General features: G+C 42.6%; 1 protein-coding gene across 3 annotated transcripts in view; it reads right to left on the reverse strand.

Annotated features, from left to right (window-relative positions):
• LOC134064332 (serine/threonine-protein kinase MARK1-like) overlaps window positions 1–14,214 on the reverse strand; it is a 30,785-nt gene that overhangs the window by 10,004 nt on the left and 6,567 nt on the right. For all 3 annotated transcript variants that reach the window (XR_009936280.1, XM_062520249.1, XM_062520248.1), the window contains exons 3-16: window positions 13,106–13,159; window positions 7,289–7,337; window positions 7,100–7,165; window positions 6,577–6,647; window positions 6,056–6,112; window positions 5,712–5,948; window positions 5,497–5,616; window positions 5,267–5,366; window positions 5,075–5,187; window positions 4,825–4,978; window positions 3,425–3,606; window positions 3,220–3,308; window positions 2,955–3,104; window positions 1,151–1,402 (exon numbers count right to left, since the gene is read on the reverse strand). Coding sequence is in view for 2 of the 3 variants with exons in the window: in XM_062520249.1 (XP_062376233.1) it covers window positions 1,151–1,402; window positions 2,955–3,104; window positions 3,220–3,308; window positions 3,425–3,606; window positions 4,825–4,978; window positions 5,075–5,187; window positions 5,267–5,366; window positions 5,497–5,616; window positions 5,712–5,948; window positions 6,056–6,112; window positions 6,577–6,647; window positions 7,100–7,165; window positions 7,289–7,337; window positions 13,106–13,159 (1,694 nt within the window). In the remaining variant the exon portion in view is untranslated. The remainder of the gene's footprint in view (window positions 1–1,150; window positions 1,403–2,954; window positions 3,105–3,219; window positions 3,309–3,424; window positions 3,607–4,824; window positions 4,979–5,074; window positions 5,188–5,266; window positions 5,367–5,496; window positions 5,617–5,711; window positions 5,949–6,055; window positions 6,113–6,576; window positions 6,648–7,099; window positions 7,166–7,288; window positions 7,338–13,105; window positions 13,160–14,214) is intronic.

Raw genomic sequence — 14,214 nt, forward strand, 5'->3', positions numbered from 1 at the left:
ATCTTGGTTAACCCGAGGTTTGCGGTTAACCACACCCCACAATGTCGACGTAGGCTACTTGGAAGATACATTATTGGAGCGCAAATTGTAAGCGCCTCTCTTCACAAGGCGAGGGTTTTTAAAGACCGCCAGAATCTTTCTCCATATAATATTCTCTATGAAAGATAGCCTATACATTCTCAGCCGAGGGAATTCGTTGCATTTGTCAGCTGATCGAGGCAAAGTGGAGGCTATAAGCATTGGCAATATAACATGTTCATAATTAAGAAATATTAATGCAAGCTATAACTAGGCCTATAAACCTTCTGAATGTTTTTGAGTTTCATTTTCACCTGCTGCCAGCGGCACTGCCGTTGCATCTAAAATGTTCACAGGATAGGCATACACTAAATCAGTCAATGGGGCTAAACATTCAATTATCCTTTATTAATATTTATTCATATACATGGCATGAATAGTGTTGCATCTGTAGGACTCTTATGAACTCAAAATGTATTTATTTCAACACATTTCAGACATTCCGCAAGCTATTAATCCTGCGTAACACATAGGCTATTTAAGGAACATGAAATAAAACTTTACTTTCATATATCCGATCTGCAATAGCCTACGTTGCCAACAGCCTTGTCTTGCTTTGTTTGCTGCCGACGTAGGCTATTTGATGTATAGTAAAGTGGGTTTTAATTCCTCGCACTTTTTATAATCATTGCGCATTGCTTATCCGTAAAATAACGTGATCGCGTCATCATTAAAAGTGATGATTTGCGCTGCAACCCGCCCATTTTATGTGAACGCGCACCAACTCCGATGAGGTTAACCCCAGTTCAACAAATCAACTTCTTACTCAGCGTCGTAGTACCGATTAACACCAATGAAGATAACCAGGTTTTGTCAACCCCGGTTTAGCAAAGTAACCCTGGGTTACATCTGGGTAGGTTGAGCTCCCTTCGTAGTACAGGCCCCAGAAGAAGCAATGGGATGTACACTAAACACAGAATGAAAGGAAGCAGTAAAGAAGTCCAAACAGCAGACTGAATGCTGAATGTAAATATCAGCAGCATAAAGGAGAATGAGAAAAAAGGGCCGAGAAAGAGAAAACAAAGGTGAGAGTGAGAGGAAGATACAGAATCGTGCAGAAGTCGCCACTAACCTTCGTACAAACTTGGAGGTGATCTTGCTGATGATGCCCGTGGATGTGCCACGGCGAGCCTGAGCCAGAGCGGCCGTGTCATGGGAGAGGGTGGGGGAGGCAGGAGGCCCATTGTAGGTGGCACTGCGGCGGTCACGGAGCTGAGCGCCATGAAAGGTACTGCGGCTGGAAGTACCACGCGGGAAGCGTGTGCGCTCTGGGGTGCTGATGCTGTGGGCTGAAGGGGAAGTAGAAGGGGGGCGGGGTGTGGAACTGGAATAGAACATACATACACACATATGCACATCAATACAAATGCACACAGACCCACATACTGTACAGGTAAGGGATAATCAACGACGCGCCGTGCGTTTATAGGAAAATAATGCACATTCGAAGTGGTAATAAGGTCCCGACGCTGCAGGCTTTTTCCTATAAACACACGGCGCGGAGTTGATTTTCCCACTTATACCACTGCTACTATCATTTTAGTTTATATTGCCGCTGTCTTAGATACAACATTGCTGTTTTTACCGTTACATTCACATTGGCGAATTAATATTCAAGGGTGATAAGCCCAAACAAAGAGAACTACTTCATAGCCGTGTGTATATCGAAAAATAATGCACGTTCCAAATAGCGCATCACAATAGGAAATTTGTCCAAGCAGTGGTATAAGTACAAATTACCATACAAATGACTATAATATGGGCAAGGGCGTACATTATTAAACTTGCTAGATACCATTATCTCCCTCAACAATGGAATTCTCTTCTCTGATTGGCTAATGGGGTGGCCATTAACTTCGTATAACCTGCTACCTTCGAAGTAGTTCCCGTATCACACTTGAATATTAATTCGCCAAACTCGTTGCGAAGTTTAAATGAACTGTCACGTTGCATCCAAGCTGAAATACAGACGTGCAGAACCATAGTAACATTGTAGCATATGACGGAGGTGGATTGTAGCTAGTTGGATGTCATGTAGGCTATAAAAGTAGCGATCTTTCAAAGTTAAAGTTAATCAGAATCCTGGGAAATGCCCGCTTGACAACGGCAGAGATAGAACTAACGACTGGCTTTTGGCCGTAGCAACCAGCCATTTAGAACTAACGACTGGCTTTTGGCCATAGCAACTATCCATTTAGAACTAGTAACGGCAGTTTTGTCCTGCAAGTAGAAAGTTGATATGTGGCGGAAAGTAGTCCCACAGTCAAGACAGTTTTAGCGATGTTAACGGACGCAACGGTGGAATAAAACTATGTTCTAAATATACAGGTTATGAATACAAACGGGAGATAAGCGGGATAACGGCCTTCGAGGTCGACCGGTTCGATGGAAATAATGGCACGGCGGAGGTAACTCCGTCTCCGTGCTTCGCACGTCGCCGGAGTTCTAGACCTCCACCTAGCCATTATTTCCATCGAACCGGTCACCTCGTCGGCCGTTATCCCTTACCTATTGGTAGCCAACTGGGGTAGTATCAGTGAAACATTGTTGAAACGCTGTTTGTCTGTAGCATGCCCCAAAAATAACTGTTTTTCTGGGTACACTGACTTAGCACACTACCATTCTGACCTCTGAAGAATGCTTGTGCAAACCCTTAACTGTAACATTCTAAAAGTGCATTGGTTCAAAATGCTAAAGACATTGATGGCTTGAACATTCTTTAGCTTGTTAAGAAACCTTTGCTAATGACTTACACCCCAAAATTCCAGGATAAACTAAATCACAAAAGCTGCACCCAGAGTCTACAGTGAACAGATCCCCTCTACAGATCCTCTACTGATCCCCTGTGCTTTCGGATAGTAGGGCACTTAACTCACCCTGGATCGTATTCGCTGTTATCCTGGATGGGGGGTAGAGTGCTTTTGGAGGGGTGGCCTGAGGCTGACATGGACTTGGTGTGTCGGGAGCGTGGAGGCACCAGATTGGAAGAGGCCCCAGATGAAGGGGAACTGGCCACCTCAGTTAGACTGTGGGGAAGAGGAAGCTGAGGTAAACACATGCACTGCGCCTCCTGTGCTTCAGCACTCAAGTGTTGTTATATTCTACTGTGTGCAGAGCAACGGTGTTCTAATCTGTGGTCACCTGCTGTCTTTTCCATTGGGGATGGCTGACAGGCGGTCAGCTGAGCGCTCACACACATATGTGTTCCTGCGGCTTATCCCTCCATTTGTCTGACAGAAAGAGAAAGAGGGTAGAGAGCTGTGAGGGTTCCTCATACCAAGCACTGTAAGGGGACTGGGCATCAAAACAAATCAACGACCAATGACAAAGTATTGGGTGGGATTACCCCTGATACGGTGGACAGTTTCTTCTTGTCAACAGCATGTAATGGAGAGGCTTGGAGATCGGCTTTGGAGCCAGCAGAGGTCAACTTAGATGAACTATCTTGTTCCTCCTTCTGTTCATTCTCCACAATGCTGACCTGAGCATGCTTTGAGCCAGACACTGCTGGAGAAACAGATTGGCCCACTACCAATTGAACCCCCCAACACACACACACACAAAAGAGAGAGAGAGCGAGAAAGTTATGAAAAGATGTTGAATTTATCAAGAAGTTATGTTGTGAGGTTATTATGAAATGATTTTGTATGCTTTCAACAACAGCTGTCCAGTGTAAAGGGCCGTTCACACCAAGAACAATAACTATAACGATAACTATCACTGTCATTCATGTGAATGACGACGCTCAAACATAAACTATAACAATAACGACATGAAGAATGACATTGTTGGGGATCACTTTCAGAGCAATTTTGAGAATGATAAAAAGCTAAGAGCCAAACAGAACCCATCACATTTTAGCCATCACATCTATTAACGCAAGGAGAGACTTTTTTTTATTGTTGGTCAGTGTGAACGCTTTTATCGTTGGTTATAGTTATGGTTATAGTTATCGTTCTTGGTTTGAACGGCTCTTAAGTCTGAAAATTATCCTCAGTCTTGCCAAGTCATTGTATCACTATCTTGCCCTTCAAATTCTTCTTGCTCGCAAATTGTTTCTTTACAAACTGGTGGAGACTAGGCTGGGTGAACCCTGCCTGAATTTCCAGGGAATTTGAATTTCGCCCGGCAGCTCAGGCTGGAAACCAGCAGATCACGAACGAAACGAAAGCAACAGCCGCTGTCGCTTCTGTTTTGGAAGATTTTAAAGGCAAGTTTTCTTTGAAAACAGAACAAAAACTTGCCCTGGAACAGTTCCTACAGAAGAAGGACGTGTTTGCGATTCTACCGACCGGCTTTGGTAGGCTAAAAGTTTAATTTACCAACTAGCCCCGCTCGTGGCAATTGCGTACGGAGTCATTTGAACGATGCCCATTAATTACGCCTCTTTTGCAGTAGAATCAAAGCTCAGCCTCCCCAGACTAATGTTTAATCTTAAAAAGATTGAGCGTGGTATGGTGAAAATCAGACTAGGTGGAGACGCCAAGGTCTTATGAGAGAAAGGGCTACATGCACTTCTGTGGATTTCATACTGTACCTATGTATGGACCAAGCTGAACTGAACTGAATTTAGGTAGCAGAATTAGTCATCTTAAAGTTGAATAAAAGTTATTTTATCCACCAGCCCAACTTTCTACAGCTGTTTGTGACAGAAGGTCACCGATGCCTGTGTGTTTCTGTACATGAGTAGTCCCTACAATAGTATTCTAAGAGAGTGAGTAGCCTATAGTGGCCCCTCTTCCTCACCATGATCACTGAAGCGTCGTTGCTGCTTCTGACTGGTCAAAATGCTGCGCTGGACATTGGATGGGTTGGGGGGCTGACCAAGGCTGTTGTTGAGGTCACTGCTGGGCCGTGACCTCTGACACAGGTTGGTGGACACAGATTCATTTCCTTCAAACTGGACAAAAAGAGAAGAATAGGTACAATTGATGAGGGAATACCTGTTGTCAGGATGGCATAAACGTACAGGGTTAGTCAGTGATGATGCTCAAACCTCTGGTGTTTTTCTACCAAGTAGCAGGTAAGTGGCCATAACCTCATCGTACTTCTGTCCCAAAAGAGAGTCAATGATCTCATCCTTAGGGAATCCCATTGTCACCATCAACTCTGAGGAACAAGACATGACATCAGAGATCAGCAATGAAACAACATCACCAGCAGATGGAGCCACCTGCAACTTCCTTACCCATTCGTTTAGTGTCACTGTTGTTTTGCTCTGGCTCTGTATGTGGTTTCAGCGCTTCCTCCTCATGGCCTACATTCATCCACCTGTCCTTCATCACTTGCTGTAGTGAGTGGGGTATGTGAATAAGGAAGGAAATTATTTATTTCCCATGAGACCTTTGATTTTAAATCTTTGATAAATATTTCTGAAAATGAGATGTTTATGTTGTGCAGAGACTCAGGTCCGGTTACCTCCAAGCTGCCTCTCTTTACTGGGTTCAGCACTAAAAGCTTCTTAAGCAGGTTCTCGCAGTCTGTGGACATGTAGAAGGGTATGCGGTATTTCCCTCTCAAAACTCTTTCCCTTAGCTCCTAATCAAAGCAACAAATGGGGTTTAGAAGGTCTTACACTCATGAGAAATGTGTAGTTGAACTATTACCTCTGTCATAAATTATACATGACGAACCTTTAAGTTTTGGCCATCAAAAGGTAATGATCCGCTGACCAGTGTGTATAGAATGACTCCTAAGCTCCAAACATCCACTTCAGGCCCATCGTATTTCTTTCCCTGAAAGAGCTCAGGGGCAGCGTAAGGGGGTGAGCCACAGAAGGTGTCCAGCTTGCTTCCCAGGGTGAATTCATTACTGAAGCCGAAGTCTGCTATCTTAATGTTCATATCTGCATCCAGCAGTAGATTTTCTGCCTACAGGACAGCGAGAAGGGGAGCCATTGGAGCATACACCAATTTGAGAAGAGCTTGAGACCACCTGTACACAGTATCATAGTGTTATATGCTGAATAAACACTGACCTTCAGATCTCTATGCACTATCCTCTTCTGATGGCAGTATTCCACTGCAGACACGATCTGAAATGCAGTAGGACTGATTGATACGCAAACCCCATAAAAAGTATTTTCAGTGTACTGGATTCATATTACTACATATCATTTTTTTCTGTAATATACTTTGAATATACTGACATTGTCGGCATATATTTGTTATACATTTTAATATATTGACTTAATGACAGATTAAATGAATGAATGCCTGATACCTCACCATGTCTGTGACACTAGCATAAATATATATCATGAACTGTCTCTCTCTCTCTGGATACTGAACAATGTGTAATAAAGTGAAGTGTGTACTGCTTGGCAAAGGACAACATACAGTAGAATTCCAGTGGCCATGGTATTATGACACTGTCCAAGCCACTGGTTACCTATAGGTTGGTGGTATGTTTGTCTTACCTAACGGTCAAGTGATCAAAAGAAAGCATGTCTCAACCTTTTCTGTGTGGGAATGGAAAAGGGGGTGGGATTACACATACTTGTCGAAACTTTGCCCGAGCCTCTTTCTCTTTCATTCGTCCATGAGCCACAAGGTAGTCAAATACCTCACCTGAAGGGGACAAATTGATACCAAGCAGAGAACTTTGTCATTAAGTAATGTGCAGAAAAGTTATAGTGATGTCCATATGTACAGTAATTCAGAATCCAGAAAGGTGTGGGAATAGCAGGGACCAAACAAATGTAATTTTGTCTTTAAAAGGACTACTACAGAACACACTCTTGAATCAGCAGCTGCAGCTGTCTTGTGTTCTATATTGGCGTGGGGAGATGGACTCAAAAACAGTCAAATATAATTTAAATGACAAAAGTGCAACGTGCAAACTATTTCATACCATGAACAAAATTCTAAGCACCAACATCAGCGGGTCAGATCAATGCTCCCCCACACCAAACAATAGCATCATGCACAATACAAGCCACTATGCTACTGCATGACTGCATTTTGCCCCACATTAAGGACCAGTGTAGAACTGAAGGAAACCATCCCCTCTATGCACTTACCTCCGCTGGCATATTCCATTATTAAGTAAAGGGTCTTCTCTGTTTCTATGACTTCAAATAATTTAACTAGGGAAGCACAAGGGAAATGGGATTAGAAGCTATGTAACTCCATCATGTGATCTTAATTCATTTGAATACTGTGCATCACTCCGAATACAGTGAAAGAATGTTAATCGAAGGGCACGGTACCTATATTTGGATGATTCAACAGCTTCATTATCCGAACCTCCCTGAAGAGCTGTTGTGGGAAACAAGGGGAATATTAGCCTCAACATAACGTAACATTTTATGAGCAAAAACAATCAAGGATTTCACTATTGTCTCTATCTACAGAGCTGTTGAAGAGAAAGGCATCCTTGAACAAATGTCAGTGAAACACCACGACAGCCCAGCATTAAAGCCGGCACTGCCAATCACTAAAGCATTTTAACAATACCATTGCTTCACCAGAGTGGAGGCAAGACACAAACAGAGCCTCAGCTCCCTGGTCAAAATATGTGATCACTAGGCTGTTATAGGTTACAACACAGACTAGTTATTTTGATTCAGATAACTTGTACTTCTACTAATTTGCATTCAAAAATGAGTATACAAACAAATAGCATTATAAGGCTTCAGATAGCAGAAAAAAAATCTAGTTTGTTTGCCGAGATTTACTTACTGCACACCTACTTGCACTTTCAGGGATAATACACTGACTAAGAGTATTAAAAAATCCGCTCAAGGCATTCTTGCTTGAATGCATAACATAGCCATCTTCCCCTAGTGTGACAATTTACTTATTCTTATTATTGAGTTGCAGGAGTAAGGGATGGAGAAGACTTGAAAAGTGTGCTTTACTTTCCTCGCATACTGTAGTAATGGGCAACATCATGCAGTGGTCATATTGTGTACCACTATGTGGTACATCTAGTTTAAAGTCAAATGCTGCTCTAAATTCCACTAAAAAGAACTGTATGACTCAAGGCTTTATCATGCCCTAAGACATGGAAATTGGAAAATATTTGCATCACTGCCTGTTCTTACTGTGTGGTCACCGGCACAAATGACAGATTATCTAAATTCAATATTCAAATTCTGTTGTGTTATATTAGGCACACACAGTTGTGAGGTATCTGAAAAAGTACTTCCAGGATTTCGTAAATCCCTGATAAAAGATGACAGCTGCTAAACTTGCTATAGAAGATCGTTGAAGACCAGTAACCACTCGGTGAGCTGCACATTTTTAAAAACAAACGTTTAGGGGTGTTGTAAGGACAGAATAGTCCTTAAAAGAATGCACAAAGTGAGCAATGTTAAAGCCATAAAGAGCTCCATTCTGAAGCTGCCAAATTCCACAAACCGGCTCAATCGTCGAGATTTCGGTGTCAAACACTCGTTTTCATGGCAATACAGAAAACGGGCTTAAAGTGTTAAACTATGAACTATTCCTTTAACATTTTTTAATAGACATATTGTCCTGTGGTATATATGCTTCACAAACCAGTTCATGTTCAGTCTACATTTATTTGTGTGAGATGAGTATTTCCGAAGGAACTGGTATGCTTTATAGAGATGCACCAATTGCACTTTTCTGTTGTTTTTCATAGAGTTTGACCTGCTGATAACAATTTGAGCAGATTCAGATTATTAACCACATTACAGCACACACAAAGGTTTATTTTCTATCTTTTCTTTAATAGAACATTTTAACATATAACATAATGTAATAAAATGTTCAATAATACAATTGCTGTTTAGAAATGGAACAGGTGAACAGACAGATTCTTCTGCAAGTCTAACTTCAGCTGCAGTATCAAACTAAAACGCTTCCCAGTGTGGGACATTTCCACACTACTAAATGAGTGAGTTGGAGCCCTGAGTGTTGGATCATTGCAGCATCTTCAGACTTTGCAAACTCAGTTGACCGGCATAAAATCGTCATGTCTCTTTTCCACCGCCACGAACCAGGTGCTGGTTCCGGGCTGGTGCTAGTGCCAGTTCGGTGCTGGTGCTACCTGCCGAACCGGCTCGCTTTTCCACAGACTGAGTGCCAGAGTAGTGCTGCGTCGCTACGTCACTGTATACGGGCACTTTTGTATCCCAAAACAACCAGCAGAAATGGAGACGTTGTGGAGAAACTTATTACGATTAACTTTGAGCACAAACAGCTCAATGTCGAGAGTTCAACTGTATCACTGTATCCATTTGTGGAATAAAACCGGACGTGCCCTAAATGTTGCATGTGTATTTATTGCAGTCGCTAGAAAAGCATGTTAGCCAACATTAGCTCTTGATTAGCACACGTTGTTATGGTTATGGCTACGCTGCTGTTTTGCTGCTAGCTAACGTTAGTTAGCCTGACCAGAAACACCACAGTAGTTCATATCAGCATGCTAGGTATCTAGTTGCTATAGGTGCCTCTCATGCAGCGTTTATACGTCCTCCCTCGCTCCTCGGGCCTCGATCCTCACAGATCTACATAAAGAATGATGGGGGGGAAACAATGGGATAGTCTATCCAGTGTTAGTTATAGATCAGTGGGAACGTCCCTCGAGGATCGAGCATCGAGGATCGAGGAGGCATGTTGAGAGGCACCCTATGTGTTTTGGTCGGTTTTGGTTCTAATAGGTCAACAAGCTAACAAGCTAACTCTACCATTCGGGAGCTTACAGCAACCTACAATGATCTGTGTGTCCATGTGTCGCATATAAACAATAAACAGTATCAAAATAACCCCTTAAAAGTGGTCAAGAAAGTGGTCACATTGAATATTTCCAATTACGTCCCCCGGAGCCGCCGCCATTGTTTTCTGATTTTTTTGTTACTCCCGCCTCTGTGGACAACGCAAAGCTTCTGATTTGCTGAAATCCCGCTCCCAACACCTGACGTAACTGGTTCTTATTTCTGGACCAGCTCAAAGTTGGTGCTGAGTTGGAACCATAGACTGTAAAAAATAGGTTGGAACCAGTATTGGCGACTATTTCAAACTTTAAGTCGCCGAGCAGCTGACTGGGGGGAAGATATGCCAGATGCGCTAGCTATCCAAAGCTTCAGGACATGAAACTTCTCCAGTATGAAAGTTTAGCGTTCTTTACTCAAAACAAGTCTTCACGGCATTAAGCACAGTTCATAGCGATATTATCCACAGGAGCAGTAAAATCCACAGGCTGAGTGATAATCCACAACACATCTTCAAGCATAGTAGGATAGGCTATAAAGTGCGAGTGCAAATTCCCAGCGGGATAAAGTGCAAAGAGCGAGACTCCAAGAAGGATAAAGTGCAAAGTGCCAGGAAACGTTAAAATACTAAACCATTAGCGTTAGCGGTCAGCAAAAAGTAGGCTTCCCCCATCACCTACTCACTAACTAACTCTCACCTAGCGAGTGAACAGGTGATATTACGAATCGCTACCGCCACCACCATCATGTGACCAATCAGTGCACGTCACCAAGCAGACACACCCAAACACCAGACAAAATCCCATATCTGTCCGTAACAACCAGTTTTCCTGGCCCAGAGCCAGGTTATTTTGTGTGGAAAAGCAAAGAACCGGTTCCAGACGTGGCACTGGCTCCGAACCAGCACCAGAACCGCGTCGGTGGAAAAGGGGTATCAGACTGGCTGGCTGCTCGACGGTCATGGTCATCAACACTAACCCATTTATATTAAGTCTCATTAGTATTTGGTTAATCAAGATGGACCTGACTTCAGTTGAGCCTTGCTGCCCTTGAAGTTTCAAAATACTGATTGTGAATCCGCTGTAGGAGATATACAGTAATAATACAGACTACCTATATCCCCAACCATTCTCTCTTCGATACACATAAAGAGTAAACACGGAAATACACAGAAATACACATAAATGAAAACTATGTCTGGAGCATGAATAGGACCAGTGACCCACATACAGCTACCCAGGAGCACCTGGCTTTTCCACATTTCTGTGAATTACTAAAATGTTGCTACACATTTACAGTACCCTAAGAAGACATTCTGTATCTACTGTAGAATTCAGTCTTTGGTTTACATGTCAGCAGCACTTGGGTCTCCAGCCTACAAATCATAGACACGGGGATATCCTTTAGCAGTCCCATTCTCACTTGTCTCATATTGCTTACTGTAACTAATACCTTATCAATTACACTGTTTAGTTCGGTAACAATAACATTATGATGGCTACCTTAGCTTGCTAGCTACAGGTCACAGCCATCAGCAAGCTTAGACTACACAAAGGCCGTTTTTTAAACTATTTTAATAAATTTGGCTGGTAGGCTACTGTTGCCACCTTTAAGGATATCTGGCCGTGGTAATACACACACACGCGAAAACTCACAGACAGTGGTGCTCACATACACAAAAGCAAGCACTCATATGCACACACTCACCTACATAAAAGATGCAGTAGGGGATGGAAACAAATTGACAAGCTTGATTTATTTTTGCGGGGAGAATGTGCAGGACTGAGTGGCGGTCATATTTTTGTACTTTGCGGTACATCTAGTTCTAAATTGGTTTTGCCATTTATGTATTTATGAATTTTATTTTACCTGCCACCTAACTGTTGTAAGGACATGTGGTATACCAGTTACATGAGCTGTACTGTACATCCTGTTGAAATTCAAATAATGGAGAAGGCACATGAAATCAGATCAAAGATGTAAGGTTCAATATTTCAGATGTGTACAGCATTTCAAACCACATGGAAATAAGTGATTTTGGCACATCAGTGCTATTATTTAGCCTACTCTTTCTCTGAAAATGGCAACTATGCCCAAGGAGGCCAGATGGAAGGTCTATGGTTTCATGTATCTGTAACAGAGACTAAGGTGACACTTAAAAATGTGTGACATAAACTGATGTAGCTGTAAGTTACCTCTCTCTGTCTAGCCTCCTATAAAGCATTGCTTGTTGATTCTGAATCAGTATTGTATCCCTCATTAACTTGAGGAAGTTGAGTTGGATTTAGGGGTGGGTTCACGGCCATGCTTAAAACATGCAATAGTATTGTGTGTTCTACAGTTTAAGTAACTGTATCTCCCTAATGGAAAAGGAACCTTTCTATTTAATCAGGAAAATACTATTTTTTTCTTCTTTTATTAGGGTTGGCAAGATGTAGGTTAATTTGACTTTAATTATAAACTTGTACAGATAGGTTGTGAGGATGAGGATGCATGGGGATTGGGGAGGGTGAGGGTGGGTAGAAGATACTTATATTTGTATTATGTTTATTGTGCTGTATATTTTTGTACATGGCTATGTATAATTGTTTAAAAAAAACTTGAAAAAAAAAAAAAAAAGAAGGAAAATACTATTCGCATTCAGGGCATATCCAGTCCACTTTTGCAAGTTTGACAGCATAGGGAATAAGTGGTCAGACACCAGGTGCCGGAACCAAGAGGCTTGTTCTTACAGGTGCATTAGCATGGCACGACGCTAGCATAAAGACGCATCTCTGCAGAAGGACTCTGCTTGCATGCGTTCCACTAAAGTTTGCTTGGCTAAAGTAGACTGTGTGTGTGTGTGTGTGTGTGTGTGTGTGTGTGTTTCTGTGAGAGAGACACAAGCAGAGTATCAGTATACGCACAATCTGTACTTGCCTAGAACAACAGCAGTGTAAAACTGCACATTTGATTTCAGACCAGGTTTTTCTTGGTCAGTGGCATTAAAAATAGCAATTTGTGATCATACACCTGACCACACCTAGCTTTTTCATTGACACCCCTGTTAGTGCAAAAGGCTCATCAAGCTCATCGAGCGCCTGGCAGAATAATGATAATTGGGCAGCTAGAGGTTGTGAGGAGATGATTGCTGAATGTGGCCAAAAATATTATGAGCTTGAAATCACTTAACATCCCTGACTGCACCTTTAGGAGAGTGCAAACCCTAATGTGATGCTCTGTGTGTCATGTTGTAGAACTATAATTGGCCATGTAGTCTTCTCTTCTTTTCATAATTATTACTGGGTCAGGTCCTCTGATTCCCTAGTTTGAAATGCAGGCTCAGTAGGCTAGCTGGGTCTTTACCTTTTGTAGGCTGGTGGGGTTCAGCTGTGTCTTGTCTATTATCTTCACTGCAACCTGTAAAACAATCAAGTGCGGAGAATCACTTTATTAATTAGCAGAAAAAATGACTGTGTAACTGATAACATTTACATTTTGTGAAGTCAAAGGGAAGATGGGAACAAGTGCTTCAGGTGTCGGGTCTCATGTCAGATGTGTGTGGCTGAGGCAGAACTGCTTCTGTCTATTTCTTGTTAGTCTCCGCCTCTTCATACTACAGTATATCTCCCTTGCATTGCCCTGTTTTTATCAGGTGAGACAACACGCCATTGTCAAAATCCTTGTACTTGGATGAAGCAGTGCATTTGTTCTAACAGGTTCCCTCTGTTGTACTGTAATTACAGATGCCATGCACCCTTTCAGTTGAGCTGAGCCTTCAGAGTCTTTGGCGCTCAGGGGGACTTTCACGGTATTGTCAAGAATCCTGATGAACAGGAGAGTGTGAGCAGCCGCCTGGCTGCATCTAAATAGCACTGGCAGCTCTTTGTGTAAGCAGACAGAGAGAAGAAGTGGAGAGAGCCACGAGCAGCCGAGTGAAGAGTCATGATGGACGCAGGTGGCTGCTATTCTCAGCATGCTTTAGGTGGGCAGATACATTGCACTTCCTCTCCTCACAGCCACTCAAGGGGAAGGGGGAAGGGAGGGTAAAATCATGCTTTTGTACAGTTTGCCTTGTTTGTGTGTCAGTCAGGGCCAGGAGAATCTGTACTGAAGAAAATGTCATCAACAAAAAATTGTGAAACTGGAGCCAATTACTTAACTGACAGTGGGTGCATGCACAAAAAAGCTGTTGTTTTTCAGAATAAACAATTCACAATTGTTTCTTTGACAGAAGGTGAACATCCATAGCCACTCCTGTGAATTATTCAGCAAGTCAGTAACATATGGCATTTGTAGCATCCTGCAAAGAGGGCCATGATCCCGCTCTTGGTAAGAAGACAGCTTCTTACAGTAATGTAGTGTGAGGGGAGCACCAGCCTCGCTGGGAACTGATGTGGGCTGAGGGAGAAAGAGAGAATGCATAGCCTTATCATGAAGGCCTCTGAGCAAAGTACACCACCACCCTGAGGGAA

The sequence above is a fragment of the Sardina pilchardus genome, chromosome 18 (genome assembly GCF_963854185.1).
Source record: "Sardina pilchardus chromosome 18, fSarPil1.1, whole genome shotgun sequence".
Lineage (NCBI taxonomy): Eukaryota > Metazoa > Chordata > Actinopteri > Clupeiformes > Clupeidae > Sardina > Sardina pilchardus.